General features: G+C 35.9%; 1 protein-coding gene across 4 annotated transcripts in view; it reads right to left on the minus strand.

Annotated features, from left to right (window-relative positions):
• ANGPT1 (angiopoietin 1) overlaps positions 1–22,038 on the minus strand; it is a 245,546-nt gene that overhangs the window by 50,981 nt on the left and 172,527 nt on the right. For all 4 annotated transcript variants that reach the window (XM_037048392.1, XM_037048391.1, XM_037048394.1 and 1 more), the window contains exons 5-6: positions 11,665–11,786; positions 2,627–2,728 (exon numbers count right to left, since the gene is read on the minus strand). In XM_037048392.1, coding sequence (XP_036904287.1) covers positions 2,627–2,728; positions 11,665–11,786 — 224 coding nt within the window. The remainder of the gene's footprint in view (positions 1–2,626; positions 2,729–11,664; positions 11,787–22,038) is intronic.

Consider the following 22,038-nt stretch of genomic DNA (forward strand, 5'->3'; position numbering starts at 1 on the left):
TTTTTCTATTATTACCAATATTCATAATAAGGTATTTATAGGTTTGCCCAAATGTGTATCTATAGTCTGAATCTCAGATGACTTCTTCACATCCCATTTGAGTCATGAAAATAATCATGAGCTAAGGTGGTTTGCAAAATAATATTTTTGGCAGAGTTCAGTAAAAATTTTGCAGACTTTGAGTAATAATAACAACTACTGTTTATTGAACAGTCAGGGTGCCAAGTGCTACACTTATAACTAATCCTCACAACATCCCTGCAAGGCAGGTGAGGTATTGTTACTACTGTCCCCTCCCAATGAATGAGAAAGCTAGGTAGGTGTTAAATGATTTGCCAGATAACACCTTCTTTGTAAGTGACAGAGTGAAGACTCAGTGATAATGGAATGCAAGGTCCTCTTTTGGAATTTATGTTGCTCCTCGCCATATGTCCCTAGAATCACATGAGCAGAAAGAGACCTTAAAATCAAACTGACATTCAGATTCTCCCTAACAATCCTGGAACATGGTGATTTACTTTCTCCTGGGGTGTTTCCACTGGAGAGCGCTCCTTACCACTGAACAGCCAGTCCATTCATGTTGGAAAGAAACATTAGAGAGTTTGGTTCACCCTGAGTCAAATTTTGCCTCTCTGGAATATTCCTCCATTCATTATGGAGATTCCTTCTTTAGAGCAACCTTAAAATGTAGATTCTAGTTCAGGAGGTCTGGGGTGGGGCTTCAGATTCTGTGTTTCTAATAACTCCCAGACAATGCTGGGCTGTTAGTCCCTGGACCACACTTTGAGTAGCAGGCCCCAAGACCTGTATCCAGTCAATAAAAACAACTATCAGGTTCATACTGGATTCCTTTTCTCCAGGTTGAACACCAATTATTCCCCTACTCCAGGTATGGTTTCTCAGTTCTTCCCATCCTGCTCGGACCCTCTGGGGTGAGTTCCCTCACTGGAAAACCTCCAGAACTGAAAGCACATTCTTGATGTAAACAGACCATGGCAGGCACAGGATGTTCCACATTTTGACGACTAAAAACTATTACTAATGTAGATTGTGTATATAAGTCTGTTTTTTCCTTCATAGCCAGCAACATAAAATGAGTTTATATTCATGTAAACCTCTCCGTGTTTCAGATACTAGGTTCTTAAGAAGCTACCTTTGTCCCCCGTTCTTACAGTTAATTTTGCATATTTTTGGTCTGGTAAGAGATTTACATCTATCTCTGCAGAATTTTATTTTTTTTGCTTCCTACCTTTCTATCTTGAGTTTATTGTTTATTAAAGGCATCAATATTCCAACTTTGTGATACTCCAAACTTTATTAACTTACATTCAGTGTTCAACTGAGTATCTGATAAAAACCTTGTAGTCACAGAGACACCACTCGAGACCTCCCTTTATCTACTAAAACCCCTTATTTACTGTGATTCAGCCAACGACGAACCTACTGATGGATGAACTGTGGTGTCCAATGACCAGTTTTTCCACATGGTTTATGAGACCCCACTTAAGCTGGTAGAACACTTTTCCTCACCTTTTTAAAACCTTCTTTCTGAGACAGAAATCTGTTGCAAAAATGACCAAGAGAATTATCCAAAAGAGTTAGGTGTAAAAAAAAGAGAGAGAAAGAATTACTTCATACATGAAAATCCCCTTCCATTCCTGTGTCTGCCTTGACATTCTGTTGGTAGATTTCAATACTTAATATTATAGGCATTGGGTATGTGATTATTGAATTATGAATTATTTTAACCATCTATATTATTTTATAAAAGTTCATCTCCAACTTGTTCATTTTCCTCTTAAAATGGAGACAATATTAGCCACAATTGCTGTAGTTTGATATTTAAAAATTGGGTAAGATTTATGGGTAGGGCTGGCACACGTGAAGCATTGAAAGGTTAGCTGAGAACATGGCGATGATGGTAACGACATCTGCGGTGGTTTTGGAGACCAAGATGAGCCATGCTTCACGGTCCATACCCTTGTGTTTTCCTGTTACCTTGAGGCTGGACTGGCCCTGTCATCAACTTTAACCAGAAAAAAATTGCAGAGGAAAGGAAACCAAGCTATTTCTGTATCTAATAAACCTTAAAGAGGCCTAGACAATTCTATTTTTTGTGCTTGAGGGATGCCCATTGCCACATAAGATGTTTGATGACCCTGGTTCGCTGTACTGAAAGAAGTCCAGCCTAGCCATGTGGAGGAACTTTCAGTCAACAACCAGCAGCAACTTGCCTCCCACGCGAGGGAGACCATCGGTAGTAACTGTATTGCTCTACAACCCACAGCTCTGTGCACCTGTCTTGTCTTGACTCATGTACCCAGCCTGGGTCTGAGTTCTAGCTTCCCCCACCCTCATTCAACCAGGAACAAATCCAGGCAATATATAACAGTTCACCAAAGAATTCCAATAACACATTTTTCTTTCTAATGCACACATGGAAATAATTTACTGAAAATGATTTATGAGTGTCTTGTGTTTAATGAAAATAATGTCACTAATTTATCATCTTATTCTTAAAATAACTGAAAACAAACACCTAAAAATACAAGGGTTTATCACATAGTGTGGTGAAGATAACCTCATGATAAAAACATCAAAAACTACTTAAATTCTTCTATCTTACCATTTTATATTCTTTCCAACCTCTTTGGAAATCCACACTTCCATCTTCACGATGTTGTATAACGGTCCAACCTCCCCCATTAAGATCCATGTTGCAAAATACCTGACAGAAAAGGGGAAAATAAAGTCAAGTAAAAAAATATGTCTGTTTTAAAGGGACATGAATCAGATATGTTTTAAAAATAGAAATAGAAAGGATAGGCCTATAGTTAAAAGAACAAAATTTACTATGTTGAAAAATGTTACTTTCAACATACAATTGCTTATTCTTCTTATATTTAGTTGTTTCTGATTAATTTCCATAAAAAATGAATTACTTAAAAACATTTAAATCCATCACCTGAAAATTGTCTCTGTCTCAGATTATAAAAATTTTTAAGATCTTTTAAAAATGATAATAGGTATTAATGTTTGCTGAATTTTTAAAAATGGTACTAACATTTCCAAAAGTATAGACCATTTTATCATCAAAACATACAACTTTAGATTTTTAAAACTTTAGTTAATTGAAATGGCAATATAGTAATAAGAAATGTTTTAGAAAAACAATTTTATAAAAAGTCATTTATATTTAGCTATTACATATTTCATTGCATATTACCTTCTATGCACTTACATAACTACAATAATTATTCCTGAATGCTTCAATGTTACATTAGAGGCAAAATTTTGTCCTTAGCATATGGAGAACACATTACTCGCATGAATTTTCATCATGAACAGTAAGAAGGGAACATGACATGCTGTATTCCTTCTGACCGCAACAAGCATTTCTTTCCCATGTGGAAAAGTTATCCAAATCTTTCAAAGACTTATGCTTGCTTCAATTATTCTAAATACAATAGTATTTATTTAGAAATTGATTCATTCTCCTCAGAGTCCTCCCAAGGAGAGAAACATATCTGTAATGGGATTATCTTTGGAGAGCAATCACTATAATTGATGCAGCATGAAATGTGGCAGTTTGATTATTCAAGAGCCCAACTATGGGGAATACCACTCCCCTGGCAATTCACTGCCAAAGCACTTTGGAGGCTAGCTGAAGGTGGAGACGTGACACAACAGCAGCAGGCAGGCTGTGTGGGCACAGAGCTGAGCTCTGGTTCAAAGAAAAAGCATCAAGTGTTTTTCTTGAGGCATTACATTTGGGTCACAAATAGCTAAAGGGTAGGGGAACAATGTCAAGAACTGTCATTCAAAGGACACATTATTTATGTACTTCTTCAGCGTGAAAGGAACTAAAAATACATGCCTATTTGAGAGTATATAAATAGGTAAACTGCTCTCCAGAGGGCTGGATGTCGTTTTAATTTGACAAGGGCCACCCATCAGTGTGTCTTCGTAATCCCTAGGAAGTGACTTACCTCCAAGACTGTAAATGTGAAATGGCCCTCCTTGCTTCCCTCCCTCCATTAATCCCTTAACCCTTCTGTTCCTGCTCATTGTTGTCAACCTAACCTCTGGCCAGTCTTTTGTCTTCCTTAAGTCTAATTCATTCACTCAATTATCTTCCTGTGTTACCATGAGAGATATAAATGATAAATAAAATATGGATCATGTCCTAAAAAATGCTTAAAAGTTTCAACAGTGACTACTCCTGGGAGTAAGGAAATTCAGGGGTCCAGAGTTCCCAATGCCCATGACCTGAAGAATGATGAAGACAATGATCCAAATGAGAAATTTAAGGATGAGAGCTAACATACAAGAGAAGAAAATGGCCACAGGTTTGAATGTGTAGAGTGTGAAGTAGCACAGTTACCCAAAAGGGGGAGTTTACTGACCAGTAAGGATAGAATATGGAGAAGAGAACACATGAATAAGAAAGGAAGAGCCATTAATGATAGCAGGCTTGTTAGGGGCCAGATCATTTAAACTCTTCACATGCATTTTCAAACTTACAACAACCCTCCAATGTGGGGATGATTGTTATCCCCATTTTACAGATGGAAATAAACTGAGGCTAGAGTACTTTAGTAACTTACCAATGGGTATTCTTAACAAGCACTTGATCCAAAATTCAAACTCCAGGCCTACCTAATTCAAAATGGTGTTGAGAATAATAAGCTTAAAAATAGCAATGGATAGTTTGAAAATGGAGTCTCTGTGTGTGTGTGTCGGGGGGGGGGGGAGTGACAGAAGCTCCCAGAATGGGTGACTGATGGAGATAAAATAAATCAATAACCGTTAAGAAGGCAGTGCCCATCCTATAGTGGGTACTAAATGAATATTTATTGGATAAGTAGAGATGTAAGAAGGAAAGATGAAAAAGAAAAACTTGATTAATGTAATGCAATAAAAGAAGGGGGTGGATTTTCAGTTGGGAAGTGATCAACTTAATCAAATATTCCAGGGAAGTCAAGACAAATAAAGATTAAGAAAATATACAAATTTAAAATGAAGGAGATGTTAGTGACCTTGAAAAGAGAGAGCACAGGATTCCTATGACAATAAAATCCAGATGGCACAGGTTAAAAAGGGCACAGGTGGTGATTCAAGACCAGTGGCCAAGGAGGAACTTGACTGTTGAAACTTAAGAGCAAGTGAAAATGTTGAGAAAACATTTTGCTAGGGGAAACTGATGTCATCATTGCTTAATTAAATTTTACCCTGCCTTGACTGGTTAATCAAGTTTTTTCTTCCAAATTCTTATATTCTAATGGACATTGATTGCCTGATATCTTGGCAAACTGTGTTTGCAGACCTATACATTCCACTTATATACTCAGGGAAAGAAGGAACCATGTTTATAAATATCAACTGTGTAGAGAAAACTATTATTTTCAGCTTTTATTACTATTATCTATGTTATTAAAATTCTATGCAAAGTTTTAAAATCCCTCATAAAGTTTAGAAAAAGACAACTTTCCTTTAAAGAAAGACATTCAGTAACTTGAAAATATTAAGATACCTTGAGAGCCCCTCCTAATAAAGTGCCAGAGAAAGTCAGAGAGACCTACATGGGAGGTAGCAGTCACCCAGGAAGGTCACTGTGTTGGAAGCTGATGTTCAGAGAAGTTGACTGGTTGGGCACACACTCCACAGTTCTTATTAGGTCGCAATAATAACAGAAATAACAGCTGAGGTTTGTAGAATGTGGGCACAATATTATAAAACTGAATGGCACATTGGCTTAGGGCTTGGACTTGGCTGCTAGATTACCTGTGTTCAAATCCCACCTCAGCTTTCTCTATCTCTTAGATCTTTTGTGAGGATTAAATACATCACTGCATATAAAGTTTTTAGAATAGTGCTTGGCACATATTAGGTTTTGTCATTACTTATACCTCTTAGATGTCTGTAGCATATGCAATAATATATACTTATGTTATGCTTTGTATACTCTGTATGTGTCTCATATTATAGTATAGCATAGTATATGCATTACTATTACATATACCTGCATATAATTTATTTTTTATCTTATTATAAATAATATGGAATGTACAAAGCCAAACTGTGTATAAATTCAACAAATCGTCCTTATGATTATGTTTACCAAATTTTGTTAATAATACTGGCATTACTAATCTTTGCGCATGCCATTTTTTATTATTACATAATTTTAAGAAATTGGATTTACTCTAGGAAAAAGACTCTTATTTCTAGTCAGAAGAAAAATATTAATAAAATGCCTATGCTTAACAGATGAAGGAAGTTCAAGAAAAAGGTGGTTGGTTTCAAAAGATTTGAGACATGAAAGGACTTGAGAAGTTCATTTGCCAATATTGTGTGGTCTGTGCTATCTTCCTGTAGCACAGGGGCCCTGATACATTTACTGTGCTGCTTGTGTTTATTGATCATGTGACTTGGGCTTAACTCTATCCAAGAAAAGATTGAACTGGCTCTTATCCCAGGCAAGGTCAAAGCTTTCAAGCATTAAATACCTTTTAACATAATACAGAGATTTAAACCCAAACAAAAAGGGGAAATTTGATTCACATAGTTCTTATGTTTTTATGCTCCATACAAGTTGGAATGGTTAGGCTTGTGGATGTTAATTATTTTTCCATAACCTTAAATAAAAAAGACTCAAAACATTTGTCATAGCACTTTTCTAAGAGTTAGGAAATTATGAATTCATAAACACAATTTTAATATTTTACAATAAGCAGAGCTATGATTTAATGGGCTTTTTTTTGGATGAAACTGAGCTAACCATAAGGCATTAGAAACTTATGGAATGAAAAAAAACTTATTTCCTACTACTATGCATTGAAGGAAATTCAAAGAAGAAAATAACTATAAGCTATTAATAATATAAAAGTAAAAAAGAAATATATAAATAACCTAATATAGATTAGTCTAATAATCTAATCTAATTCCCATTTTCTCTCTATTTGAAAAATTAAATAGTCCTAGAAAACTGCCTTCAGCTCCCACATTGCTTTAAAAAATACAACACTTTCCTAACTCTTGCAGACATTCATTCTCTCTTGGAAAGGAATGGTGGTCGTCAAAACAGCGATCGCATACCAATTCTGTATACTTGCAATTCTCACTCTGCCTAAAGAGTGAACAGGTCCTGTTAATAGTTTTCCCCAATTGCCTAAAGAGCCCAGTTTTACTGATTGGCCTATCCATATCATATATATTTGAACTTTTAGTTTACTTTTGCTCTTAGATAGACTTACCTTGAGTTTCCTACCCTTGCTCATGCTTCTGCAAACATCACAATGAGCAAAGCTTTTGCTAAGTATATCCAAAAGTATCCCCAGACTTTATACTTACCAAGCATAATCGAAACACTTGGAAAGGTGAAAGTCCCGAAGATAAATTTTCTGAGTACTTTTTGTAGGTTGGAGAGAACACCAACGATTTATATCAAAGTAGAACAATGAAATGGCTTATAGAGTAGGGGGGTGGGATGGGATCGGAGTAATAGACAGAAAACTGTACTTGAAAAATAATTAAATAAATTTTTTAAAAAAAAAGAAATGGCTTACAGGGTAAAACAGAGGGAGGTGCTTATAATAAGAGAATAAATTAGCTCTACATAATTTTCTGATAACAAACTCTTTCCTGAGTCACTCACAAAAGTTTATATTAAAAAATTATGGGCAGTGCAGCTTCGGTTATCACTAATGTACATAATTATCATACTTCGCCCCCGTTAAGATGGCACAGTTTCAAGTTGATTTCTGTGTTACAAAGCCTGTACTCAATATTCACTAACTATGTGAGTTGGGCATTATTTTTCTAAAATAGAGATAATGGGAGCACCTATTTAATAGAGTTATTGAGCAACGTAGAAATAAAACTTAGAATAGGACCTGGCAAACTGTAAATGATTAATACATTTTTAACTATTGTAATATCAATGGACTCCTAAATTACATTGGGAAAATTCATACAATATTTGTTCTAATTCCAAGCTATGTGAATATAATAATGGATTTTAAAGGTTTTTATTTATTGAATTTGCTGAAAGAGAAAGGGAGGGAGAAAGAGGGAGAGGGAGGAAGGCAGGGATGGAGGGGGAAAGAGAGAGAGAGAGAGAGAGATTGAGGATTGAGATTAATTTGTTGTTCCATCATTTATGCATTCACTGGTTGATTCTTGTATGAGCCCTGACCAGGGATTGAATTCACAACCTTGATATATCAGGATGATGCTTTAAATAACTAAGCGATCCAACCTGGGCTACCATAATGGATTTAAAACAAAATTTGCTGCCTCCAAAAATATACAGATATATCCATCTAAAGTATTCATCTGCACAAGGGAACAGTATTGCTCCTTGAAAGAGGATTCATGATCATACACGGGAACAAATAAAAAAAGGAATACACACTTAAGTCAAGAAGAAATCTAAAGTCTTTCTCCTTTCTCCTCAGTTATCTCCCTTTCTCACCATATCACTCTATTATTTCCAGTAAAACTAAATCCAATACAGCCCTGACCAGATGATGAGAAAAGGCCATGGAACCATTTCTACAATGATGAAATCTGCCTGGTACAGGCCTGTACTAATTTTACTGCTAATCCGTTCAGGCTACTGTGTTTTCCTAGGCCCCTAAAATTCGAAGTTTAATACAGGAGATATTTGACATTTGTGGATTTAATATTTCAGATTTTGTTTATTCAGGAAACCTGAAGCTCCAGAGTATGCAAAATTCATCAGAGGTGCAAGTTTAAATCACGCTGCCCTGGTGAAACCAACATAAGTGTCAGCCACTGAACCAGTGAATTGAATCCTCCAATCTACTCCTTTATATAAATAGTCACTCAAGCCTATGAGTTGTTATTTAAGTTTATGAACTATTCAGGATAATGAGTTAAGATGGGCTTTTTTTCTTCTACTCTAAAAAGGGCACGGTTCTGCAAATAGCCTCTGCATCTTTTGTATCTCAAAGCATTTTGGACCAGAATTGAGTTGTGGTTATACATGAATTAAAATGAATGGAATGATCAAAATTATATTTGAATAATGTCTATACCAAGGCCACATGGTAGTACTAGCGATAGGGTGAAAAAAATTTTAAAAGTGTGAATGTTAATTTCAAAACTTTTTTTAAAAAGATTTTATTCACTTATCTTTAGAGGGGAAAGAAAGGAGAGAAGTATCAATGTATGGTTGTCTCTTGTGAGTCCCCTGCAGGGAACTGGCCTGCAACCCAGGCATGTGCCCTGACTGGGAATTGAACCGAGATCCTGTGGTTCACAGGCCTGCACTCAATCCACTGAGCTATGCCAGCCAGGGCTAATTTCAAAACTTTGAAAATTATTTTATTTTTGTATTCATCTATATTACAGAATTACTAAAAGTCTAAAAGGAGGGTCACTTAATATTTTTAGTTGACTTCACTTATATAATCAAGTTATTTTACAGGGGAGCTGACAATAATTTACAGGTTCTTTCCTGGTAATGTTGGTAAATTACAGAGAGTGTGTAGGCTCTTCTACTGTCCCCCAAGACAGTTTCTGACCACCTTGTACTCTCTGTGTGTGGTATAGGAGTATGTGCAGTGTTTGCATGCCTGTGTATGTGTGTGAATTGAAGCTTAAATATGATTTTAAGATCTCTGCAAAAAGAGTAGGAAAGCTTTATGTCATATGATCCAAAGGATTAAAAGGCTCCTCCTGTAAGTTATCCTTTCCTCTTTACTTCTATACTTGCCATTGTAACTTCACAGCTGGTTTTTTTTTCAAGTCATGGGGCACTTTATTCAGTGAAATCTTTCACTGAAGCCCCAAATGAAAAACAGGTGAAACCAAACCTCTGTGGTAGGTGGCCCAGGTAGCAATGTTCAGACCAGTGCCTGCCATCTCTCTGCCCTGGTGCTTTCTCCCTCCCACCCTTCTGTTCTAGAACTACACGCAAGGCCTCTTTTTAGGGTAAATTTTGTCCTAGAAAATTAAAAAAAAAATCACTGGGCGAATTTAAAGCACTGAGCCTTATTGAAATCAGGAGAGAGGGGATGCTGGCAGAGGCTCTCCCTCTTGACAATGGTGTGACATTGGACACACTGGTCTCTAATATCCATTTCCTTCTCCAGTTAAAGCAACCGTGCAAACAGGAAGACTAATAAGTTAGGCTTACTTACAATGCACTGCACAGAAGTGTTGATATTATCACCAGTGGGCCATTTACTCACTCATTCATTCATTCATTCATTTCAGCCCATATTCACTGAGGACTATCGTGTGTCAGAAACCACACTGAGTCCCAAGAAATCAAAGATACCAAGGTACATACAACGGAATGCTACTTGGCCATAAAAAGGAGATCTTGCCATTTGCCACAACATGGATGGATCTTGAGAGTATTACGCTAAGTGAAATGTCACACAGAGAAGAACATCTTATGATTTCACTTATTCGTGGACCCAAAAAAAACAAATGAAGGAATCAAACTCATAGATACAGAGAACAGATTGGTTAGGAGAGGGGAAGGGAGTCGCGAGATGGGCAAAATGAAAGGGAGGGTCAACCGCATGATGGACGGTCAGCAGACACTGAGGTGGTAACTTTGTACTATATAGAGTCATCGAATTACTATGCAACAATGTTATAACACAGCATTATAAACCAATTGTGCCTTATTTAAAAAGGAAAAACAAAAAATAAAACATTACAATCCTTGGCCTTGTAGAATCCTAGTACGAGAAAGTCATGCAAATTTGTTTAAGGGCCGAGGGAAGGCCTTCCAGGAGCATCTGCACAGTACCCCAAGGAAACAGGGATGTGGCACATAGTTTAGGGGGCAGAGAGAGATGTTGTTCCTCCATTTATGAAGCAAGGGCAGACCGTCTTCCTGGGCTCTGCTTCAAACCGTGTCTCTATCACCACACTTCTACAGTGTAATTATCTGTGTAATTGCCTGTTTTCAGCACACACTAGGAACTATTTGTTCTCTACTCTGTCCCTAGTCAGGGACTGACAAATGAATGACATACCCTTAAGATGTATTAAATGAAGGAATGGACTGATGATTTAATGAATAAATAGAGGGAAAGAGTATATAAAACAGTGTGACAGCAGGAAGATAGTGTTCTCTTACTCCGACGTTTATTTTGGATCCTGTTCAAAACCCTGGTGAATCCTATCCTCCAACACGCTCTTTTAGGTAAATTTGAAAAGCGAATACTTTCAAGATTATGAGTTAACATAGAATGTCTTTCTCTCACCCTCATAGAAGCAGTGATTCTGGAAATATGTCCCTAGCTGCCTCTGCACAGCGTCTGGACTGTAGGTGATATGTGCCATCTGGGTCCTTGGGACTCTTCCCCATGCACGTGAGGTACATATGACTTTGACTTGTAATCTGAACAAGGCAAGCACTTATAAGCAATGGGACGTCCAAGGAATGAGAAAGACTAAACAAAAAACTTTGTGTGAAAGAAGGATGGTAGGTACAGGAGTTAGGGGGATCCATACGATTGGTTTTCATCTTTTATGACCTGGGAAACAGTATCTTCTGAGAGAGAAGAGCTCAGGCGCATATATTTTCAGTTTAACAAGCTCACAAATCAACCTGATTATTCAGCAATTCAACAAGGTTCTGCTTTACATCTCATAAACAAACACTTCTGGTTTTACCTTTTTGGGTTCTGGCATATTATTAATATAAATAGTGTAGATTCCACTTTTATTAAAACCAGCTTGATATACATCTGCACAGTCTCTAAATGGTTCTTCTCTTTTTCCTCCTTTTAGTAAAACTGCAAAAAAAAAAAAGATTGCAATATGTGAATCAAAATATCAGCATTGTTAGTGCCCAAATGGACTTCAACTAAAATTAGGCCAGTCTCCATTTCCTCCAAACAAACATCAGTATTGCATTTACTGAAAGATCTGCCGTAAAGACAACACTAGATTTGGAGGTGACTCACAAAATGACAAAACTGAAGAAAAAAATCTGCAGAGGCATTTTCAACGGAATACTTTTTATATTTTGCTTAATTTTTTAGATTTTGTTTTCCTCTAAAGGTTTTCCAGAATATCAGCTCAATTGACATGATTATGTAATTCCTCCAATCAGTAATAATTATGTGGATATTCCTACAAAATTTCTTAAAAGTTCTTACTTACATTTCATAGGAAAGGTTTTAAAAAATGCTGAAGCATTTTTGCAAGATGAAGAGACTAAGATAAAAAATTAAAAGATAAAAATACAGATTGGAGATTTAAAGCACTTAAGGAAGGTAGCACTGTTTTCCCATGGCTTTAGATTAAAGAGGTCCTAGAAATTTTTAATGAAAAAAAAAAAACAAACCTCAAAATAATTGGATTTAGAAAGTAGAAAAGAATTGCTGACCCAATTTAACTTTCTAGAAAGACAAGGAAACTGAACTTTGTTTTTTATTTAATGCCCAGTTATTAAACTGTTAGGTAGATGATATACAAATATAAAAATAAAAGTAAATAAGGTTCAAAATTAAGTTATATAGAGGTAGATCTCAGAAAGAGCTGAAAGTCAAGTAGAAGATAAATAATTAGAGATAGTTTTTACTGAGAACTTTTATTTGCTAAGCTTCACCCATTAAGTTCTTATTAGTAAGATCAAAATACAAAATGACTCATGTAGTAATCTTCAGGTAAAAAAATGGGAGGTATATTTATAAAATATTTATGACGTAGTATTTCCTAAAAAATATATATTATTTTAGTAATTGTTTTATTAATTTTCCTCAAATATTAAGAACATTTTATCATTTGCCCTTAAAGTCTTGTTATTTACTAAATACCCGTTTCTAATCACTTTGAGTTACAATAGTTTTTTATAGGAAAAATATAAAAAATATAAATCAATGCTTTTAAATTAATTTTAAATTCTCCATCAATCTAAACCACTAGCCAGATTTAAACTTAAGATGCATGACATTACTAATTTATAGGTAATTAAAAATAAACAGTCCAGTCTTGGTAGAAAGAAAGACTATCTCAATATAAATATTTCAAATTTTCAAAAATACTTAATCATGGTTCAAGAAAATGAAACACCCTATCAGAAAAGTGTTCATAATGAACATTTAGAATTATTTAATAACATCATGTTTTTTAGAGCACATGTCTGCACTAATGGTTTACCTACTTATATTAATAATTATAGTTAAATACCATCATTATGATTGCAATATCAACACAGAAAAAATAAGTAGAGGATTTAAAGGTTATAATTGTGAAAAACTATTGCACAGAATGTACACAAAAAGTAATTTTAAAATGAATAGATAAATGCTTACTCAAAAGCCATTTGAAATGTCATGGGCATGTCAACAAGTTATACAAAGGTATTATTTTCAAAAATATCAATGCAGGTCATTTGTGCTTGCTTATTTTAAGTTAATGGATTGTTACTTTCTAAAATAAAAAGTTTAAAGTTCCAAAGGCTTGCTCTTCTGTTGAAAAGTGGAAAGTAACCTAAGCCAAAGGGTTATGAAGAAACACCAACTAAAATTTGTGATCTCTTAAGAGGATGAACAACACAGGAAGACATGGTCAACAGAAATTCAATGGCAAATCCATTTTCACTTTGGGGGGTGAAAGATAAAGTCATTTATCTAAGGAGAAAATGCTTCTCCTGGTACACACCGCTTCCCGCCCTCCCTTAGTTACGCTAGGAGAATACACCCCCTTCCCCTTCTCAGCCACCTCCTCTCCCCTTCTCTTCTCCTTTTCAGGAAGATGTGGGTAAAGCGGCTGTTGTGTGGGAAGAGGGAAGCTATTTCACATGCACATTTGAAATAACAGAGAAAAAAAAAGTTAGTATCTCATTTTTCTGCAAACTACTCGTATAATGATGATGTCCAAATCATGAATATAAGTCGTATAATTAAAAAAATGGTTTGAGGATTCTACTGTAAATGGTACAGCTAGTACTACGGTTGTACTACAGATTCGTCATTATGGCAATGTATCTAACATAGAGATTTCATTTTCTTGAAATACAGTTTGGTATTTTAAAAAAATTGAACCCGTTGCATTTTTCCCCAGAAGAAATAGTCTTTCTTTCTAAGACAAATTAGATTGCTTGTTCTTATTTAGTTATTAATTAGTAAACATTATGCTTGGAAGTTTGATCCAGGCTACATTTTAGAGTATTAAAGCATTTAAAATAAATTTAAAACCTTCATTCACTGCTTCCTTTTGATATTTGTATAAAATACTGAGGATTGAAGAGGCTCCTTCTGTAAGGGTGGATTACTTGCATTTTTCTTTCTTTTGTTTAATCTATTAAGTGGGGCAGCTATATGTATCTCTGAGGCAAGTGTGCGAACTATGAAACAGAGCTGAGTGATTGAATTACAGTAAGTACTCAAGAAATGATCATTATTATTGTTGTTGCTATGGTACTATAATAATATTATTAATAACATATTACTGTAATTTTCTCTTATGGAAGAATACTACAGAAAGCCAGCGAGTGCAGTCTGTGGAACACTGGATGCTGTTGTCATCTATTCTCGAGTGCAAATACTGTAGTTGACTAAACTCAGGACAATTCTAATTGCACAATGGACTGGTTACATGTAGGGTTAGAACTGGCCTTTCCTCGGCAAAGTTGGCTAATTGGCTTATTTTATTCACTGACTGCATCAGGCCATACCATCATGGTTTAAATCTCAAAAAAACGAAACCCCGGTAATCTAATCTTTTTATATTATAAGCTCTGTCTGAATAGTTAAGATTTAAGGATTATTTCAGATGAAGTGATATATAAAGTATATACCAATAGGTTGATTATTGAGGTTTTAATCTCATAATTTAAATTTACAAGACTAATTCTTCTCTTTGTTAAGTACTAGAGAATTTTGAAATTCGGTGTTATGACTACATATTATAAAACTGCACACATAATAAACACTTTAAAATATATAATGATAAGAACAAAGATGAATTCACTGAAGATTATATGCCTCAAAAATAAGGATAACCCTGTTTAGAAAATATTGAGATTCAATAAGATGGAGGATGTAAAAAAAAAACAACCATGAATGGAGCCGTTTTAAATGGAGCCAGAGCCGCTAACCCAGAGGAACAACATGTCGTACTTCTCAAACTTTTGGAATGTCAAAACAGGGCAAAATAACCTTTGAACCTGTCCCAAACAACTGCTTGTAAAGGTAACAAGAAATCAGGTATTATGACTGCTGGACCGGTGGCCCCCAGACTGAAAATTAAAAGCATTGTTTAGAACTAGAGTCATTGTGTCAGCTTATGCGCCTTAACAGAAATGCCTTCCGTCTAGTGCAATTGTCCCTTCCCTTTCTCACAGAGACGCTCTGCCTTTGCCTCCTAATCAGAACCCTGCTAGGTGCATGCCTCAATCAGCACTTTCCAAATAGCTGTTCTTTTTTGATTTCACATAAATGCTCATTGCTTCTCACTTCGGCCTTTTATGTTTAGATCCATAAAGATAATGTGTGGAAGAATGTATGGTGAATGACAGAAGGCGGACATGGGAAACCTGGTGGGAGGGGATAAAAGAAGCATGGACCGGACAGACCTGGGGAGAGTGAGCTGGACACCTGATGGAGGTGTTTATCTATCTGTTAGAGTGGTTTCCACTTTTTGTAATAATAAACTGGCTTAAAAGCATGAATTAAAAAGCAATTACAATTGTACAATTGACTAGTCACATGTAGGATTAGAACTGCCTCTCCTTGTCTCATACTCTTATTATGTTTTCCTCTCTCATTTTTTAATTCTGAATAAGTGTGTCTCTTCTTTCAGTGGGAGTTTAGATTGCTTTGTTACTATCAGCCCCTTCCTCACTGCCATTTTCTTTTTTCCTAACTTGGATTTCAGAGTCAGGCAGTAAAGAACATTTCAGAAGACATAACACCCGAATGAAGTAAAAATTATAAAAATAGCTTATTTGGACTGTATTTTAAGAGCAAGCTATGCCAGTTCAAATACTTTCCCTATACCTCTATCAGCAAACAAAATCATTCTTCTCATTTGGTCTCATCTGCATGACAAAATATTCATGATCCAAATGGAAAGAATAGGGACACAAGCAGGTGCTTGTCTGTCTTTCACCTGCTGACATGCAGTCAATAAGCAACCTGAGACCCTGGCTCCAGCAGCTATTGATTTTATCAGGCTCTTCCTTTTATTTTCCCAAACAGCTTCTACCCAGATGGCATATCTGCCACCAGGCCAACTCCAGGGAAGAACCATGAAAGTTGAGGAAGAGGGTCACTTCAATTCAGATGAACCCTCAAGAGAAAACTTCCTGGAATGTAGAATTGGTCATTATGAGTCTCAGCAGACCTAGTCGAAAACACAGATGGCAATTTGCCTTGCTACCGGAGACAATGTAAAAAAGCCAAAGCCCTTGAATCCTACTCATATCCTAATAAGACGCTATGAAGAAACCAATTCCTTAAACATCCTTTTAAAATCTTAGATGTGGCTAGTCCATATCTCTCCAGTATTTATGAAACGTCAGAATGAACATGGATTAAGTTACTGGTTTAAGGGTCACCCCTGTGGTACTTTTAGGCCATGTCATCAAGTAGATCATAGGACTAAGAATTTCCCCTCCATCTGTGATTTTCAACATGACAGGTCACTGAAGTTAACTGGGCACATGGGCAATAAAACGCCATGTCTCACAAGGTGAGAATGAGCCAGTGATTCATTGGAGTCTGTACACTTGAGACAGGTGTGTGGATATTTCATGGGAAGCTCATTTGAAGATACTACCTAGGATTCTAAGTTATTTGAAAGGACTTTTAGAAGCGGAAGAAGGTAAACCTTGCATTTAAAGTGTGTGGTAAGATTCAAAGAAGGCTTGTAGGCAATATTCAATATTTCAATATTTTGTGGATAGGTACGAGGGTGAGAAAGACTTACCAATGATTTCATAAATATATATCACATATGTATAGTCACACAAATACATAAAACCTTTATGCTAAGTTGAAAATTTCAAAGTTGATATTTTATCTCATATAAAATATATGCATATAAACCTAAATATCTATGGGTTGATGTGTCAGCACGATTGATTTCAACTGACAAAAATGACAATGGAATATGGTTTAATCTACTTAATTAAATTGTGGTGACATGGGTTAATAAAATTATATTGGTTTCAAGTGTGCAATTCTATAATACATTATCTGTACACTGTATTGTGTGTTCACCACCCCACGTCAGTGCCCTTCCATCACTATTTATCCTCCTTTAGCTCCCTTACTTCCATTTCCCTGGTAATCCCCACACTGGTGTCTATCTGTAAACTGGGGTTTTTGTTTTGGGGGGTTTTGTTTTTGCTTAATCCCTTCACCTTTTTCACCCAGCCTCCTCCTGCCTCCCTTTTGACAGCTGTCAGTCTGTTCTCTGCATCTCTGAGTCTGTTTCTACTTTGTTTGTTAGGTTATTTTGTTCATTAGATTCCACAAATAAGTAAAATCATATATAAATATATATGCATTGCTATGGCACAGTATAACAAACAATATATTCTATTGATAAATATTTTATCTTAAGTCTTTGGTTAAGTAACAAAAACTTCTCTTTCAAAAATCTACTGTGGGACCTTTTCCCACAGTCCCCCCAACGCTGATGTGAGGGAACACCTGAACATCATTTACTTGCTGCATTACTATTTTAAATATTTTTTAAAGGAGTGTTTTACTCTCATTTAAATTAGTTATGTATTATTATTTTATAGGTATCTATAAAATCTTAACTATCCATTATCTTCTTGGTGGAACTATAATAATCATGAGCATAATAAAATCAACTAGTGTTAATTGAACACTGTGTGTGCTCGACTCTGATTTCATGTGCTGAGTAAGTTTCACATGCTGCCTTTCATTTAGTCCTCTAAAATGGGAGGTAGGTTTGTCAATACGTTGTTTTATATGTAAGGAAACTGAAGCTCAGAGAGGCTATCTAACCTCACAAAACCTTATAAGTAGTGGAACTCTTTAACTATGAATCCAAGAACCCTAACTTGTACTTCTCACTTCTGGAGTGAAGTCAAATCCAAATAAAACTCCAATGAGTCATCTGTCAGAGTCCTCGGTAATACTTATCTCAGCTAACGAGATGTCACAGTCATGGTCTTGGGTGAACCAGGACAGGCCTCAGTTCTGAATAGGCACAGGCTCTTGACATGGAAGGAGGAAGCATGGGAGAAGTGACAGGAGGCAGAAATGACAAGGAAGAGGAAAAATGTTGAAATGGAAGAGAGCCACATGTGGCAGAATTGTCTCAGACAGGGGAATTCTCAGCCAAAATGTAAAACAGAACTTCAAAAGCTCACAGGATTGGAAAATAAAAGGTCCTTAGGAAGCCACGCTGAATTTCATAATGTCCATACCTTGAAAGTTTTGCTAAACAAGATTTACCCCATTATTTTAAGATATTTTTTTCACAAGGCTAATTATTTGATTTCCCAGCCTCTGGACTATTAAGAAGAAGGGCTGGAGGTGAGGGGAGTTGGGGAAGGTAAGAGGAGGCATGTGTGTGCATTTGTGAGTGTGTCATCTGCTAGAGTCAGGCATGAAGACAACAAACAATTGACATCAAAAGCTTTTTTTGTGTGTATGAGGAAAAGACAGTAAAATATTTAAATTAAGCAAAAATAAGAAACAACAGTTTGGGCAGTAAGAGACAAATTACATCCTTTTCCAAGGCATCATGGTATCATGATGCTTATCAACTCATGCTGATGATAATGTATTTAAAAAGCTTGTTTAAATCTTTAATTTTGTTCAGTCTCTTCAAGGAAAAAGAGAAGAAAGGATAAAAACAATGCAGAAAATATACCATCACAATATTTTCTAAATTTTCTTAAAATTTTACTATTTAAGAGATACATTATAATTCTTGGGACAATATTTTACCTATTATGTATAATTTTATGTATATAAATAATATTGAGATATATGTGTAAGGCACATAAACTGTCAAGTTTATGTGGACATGCAAAGCACCCTATGGCACGCATAGGTGGCTGGCTAATCTAATGGTACCTATTTTATTCTAGAATAACGAAGGATCAAGTACTTATTTATATTTCTACTTTAGATCAATTAGTTATTCAAATAGATTTTCTCATGCTCCTCTAATGTGAAATAACTCAGATAGTCCATGTATATTACACTTAAAGCAACTAGATTGAACAAAACCTGACTGACAGCTGAAAACAGATTTGCACGCAACCCTTGTTTAATCAAGCAATCACTCATTTTTCACAGAACTTATTTCTGTGTCTTTCTTTTGGGCACCCTGATGGTCAGTTACAAGTGCAAGGTGACCACTGCCATATATCCAGAAGGCCATTTTATTAAGGAAGATATTTCAGGTGTTTCATGTGTGTTAATTTCTCATGTAATGTTTGCTGGCATGGCTGGAATAGACGGGTTTTGGACAAAAGATTTCCTCTGCTCGTGGGAAAACTTAAAGGATATCTGTTGTGCCTTATTATGAGACAAGTTGATTTCAGCAAGGGCCATTAAAAATGGAATGAAAGTCCTTGGGCCGTGATGTAAAAGTAGAAAGTACCTGCCGAATGCTCTTGAAAGCTGACACACACACAAAAACACTGCACTTTGAAGTTTTAAATAAATAAAGGCTGACTGTCATCATAGTTATGGAACTTTGTTTCTTATTCTTGGGGTGAAATATACTTGAAGGGCAGTTCTTAGCTACCAGTTGGTGTTCTATGTGGGGTTCTACTCTGAACTTAGGGCTTCCCCAGTCATTATGAGTGACACAAAACCAAGAGAAAATGTACAATGACTAATAAAAGTTAGAAAACATGCAGGTGTGTCTAGGCTGCCAGGCAAATTCCCAAGGTGTGTGGTGCTGAGCCACCTGTCAGCAGTGGTAGGACTAGAGCACAGATGTCTTGATTCTTGTTCCTTCTAGGCCATCATACCCTGCCCTGCAGATGACAAATGACATGGCTGTTCCAAGACACTGGTGAAGAGACCGTCTCAAACTAAGTCCTAGTTTTAGGAACGTGGGCTGGATTAATTATGGTTAATATTTGGTTTAGTTGTGCATTTATGAGTGTACATGAGGCCGAAACAACTGGCAAAGCCTTCTATTAGAGCCAAATCTCCACTGAAAATTAAAGGTTCAAATTCACTGTTCTAAAGGAACTCACCCTAGTGATAACAAAACAGTCACACCTAAAAATAATTATGAGTTCATAAAAAGACACAATAAAATTAAAAGAGATTTGACTTAATTAGTTTTACATTTAATTATTTAACTTCATCATCAATACATTGAAAAAGTAGGTTATTCTTGGAGGGTCCCATACAAACGTGATTTGTTGCTGAAGGTGAACCCACTCAGAACGTGAACACTGAACCAAGACCAGGAAGAGATTCCAGGGTATTTAGAATTAGTTATAATACTGGTATCTTTAGTTGAAAAGCAATGATGAGTTTCCATAGACAGCTAAAAATGTGTTTAATCAAGTTCTAAAGGTTCTTCGTAACTGACTTGAGAAAAATTTTATGCTAAAAATCAATATTTTGTTTATAGGTATCTAAGCCTAATTATACAGCTGTAACATTTCTCAGGTTTTATTTCTCTTTTTTCTCCTTCTTAAGCACAAGAAATTTAATGATAGAGTCACTTTATGGTGAATGTGATGCATATGTACTGAATAATGCTAATAAAATGGGTTTTATTTCTTACTTTCTCTCTGAGTAATTATGCATGTCATTTGACTCAGTGTAAAGTGCCATAGCTTATCTGTAACTAATGTCCAATGTCCCATTACATCCCCAGACTTAGAGAAGATCTGTTGAGTTTGACTTGAGTGTGGATGAGTCCAGGAAATGACTTAGTTGAAATTCTATTCAAAATATTTTGTGCTTCTTTGCTTTAGACAACTGGGTCGTGGAAGCATCAGAGAAGAAGGACCAGAGTTTACTCACAGAAATGTTGGGACATCAAGGCAACACTCTTTTGTGTGGCCTTTCACCCTGGTAACTTCCGGACCCAGCTGGAACCAGGAGATGTCCTTTTTCAGATAGTCGAGTTTCTGAAGTTGAAACTCTAATTCCAAAAGAGAATTAACCACAAAATTTCAAATCTCCCCCAAAAGATGTGGTTTAGAAATAGTTCATGGGAGAGGTCAAGGACTGTATTATTTTTTTATTTTGTTATCATTAGTTTGGCTATTCACTATTCACACAATTTTTCCTACAGAAAGTACAACTTTTCAAAAGTCAGATAACATGCTCCGTCAAAAAGGAGAAATATACCATTTCCAAAACTAAACAGTCACTTTCTCCTTAAGCCATTGAGTTTTATGAAAGGAAGTGCTAGAAAGTATGGTTCATTTTAAGGAAATTGTAAATGTTTGACATATAATTTTCTGTCAAGATAAAGCATTTCCCTCATTAGAAAGGAACAAGTGCTTACTGTTGCGTTCAGCAGATGGCTTCCTGTATTTTTCTTTCTCTTTCTACTGAATGTTAAATCGTACATTACACAGTCAATGAAAAAGCAAATATTTTATTCAGTCAATGAAAATGACATTTTCTATTTTTATCAATGTTTATATGCGTGACATTCAAAAACTTTTAATTTCCTCCCCTCGCTTGTGATGTTTTTAGAGTCAATCTTAACTCAAGGGACTTGCTGGAGGAGTTCAAACTATCTTATCCGTCGACTGAATGATTTACTTCACAAACTCAATAGACACTGCACAGGAGGTAAATTCCTTTCAGATGGTAGAATTATTCTGAGAACAGAGTCAAATGTCTCCTCGGCACCGGGAAGGAAGCAAATGCCTCATTTCCCCTTTTCAGAAGGCCGAAGCACCGAAAATAATGCCCAAACGTTCCCTCTGCCGTCAGCCTCTGGGAAAGTCACTAAAGCAAGTGACTCAGATCACTTAAAAAATTGTAGTGTCAGTCTGTGTGTCTTTCAGATGGTGTCAAAGAAGTTTTTTAAATGAACTTCATGAGAAGCTCCTCATGATGC

This window comes from Sturnira hondurensis, unplaced genomic scaffold, assembly GCF_014824575.4.
Source record: "Sturnira hondurensis isolate 20B ecotype Veracruz unplaced genomic scaffold, ASM1482457v3 Scaffold0006413, whole genome shotgun sequence".
NCBI lineage: Eukaryota > Metazoa > Chordata > Mammalia > Chiroptera > Phyllostomidae > Sturnira > Sturnira hondurensis.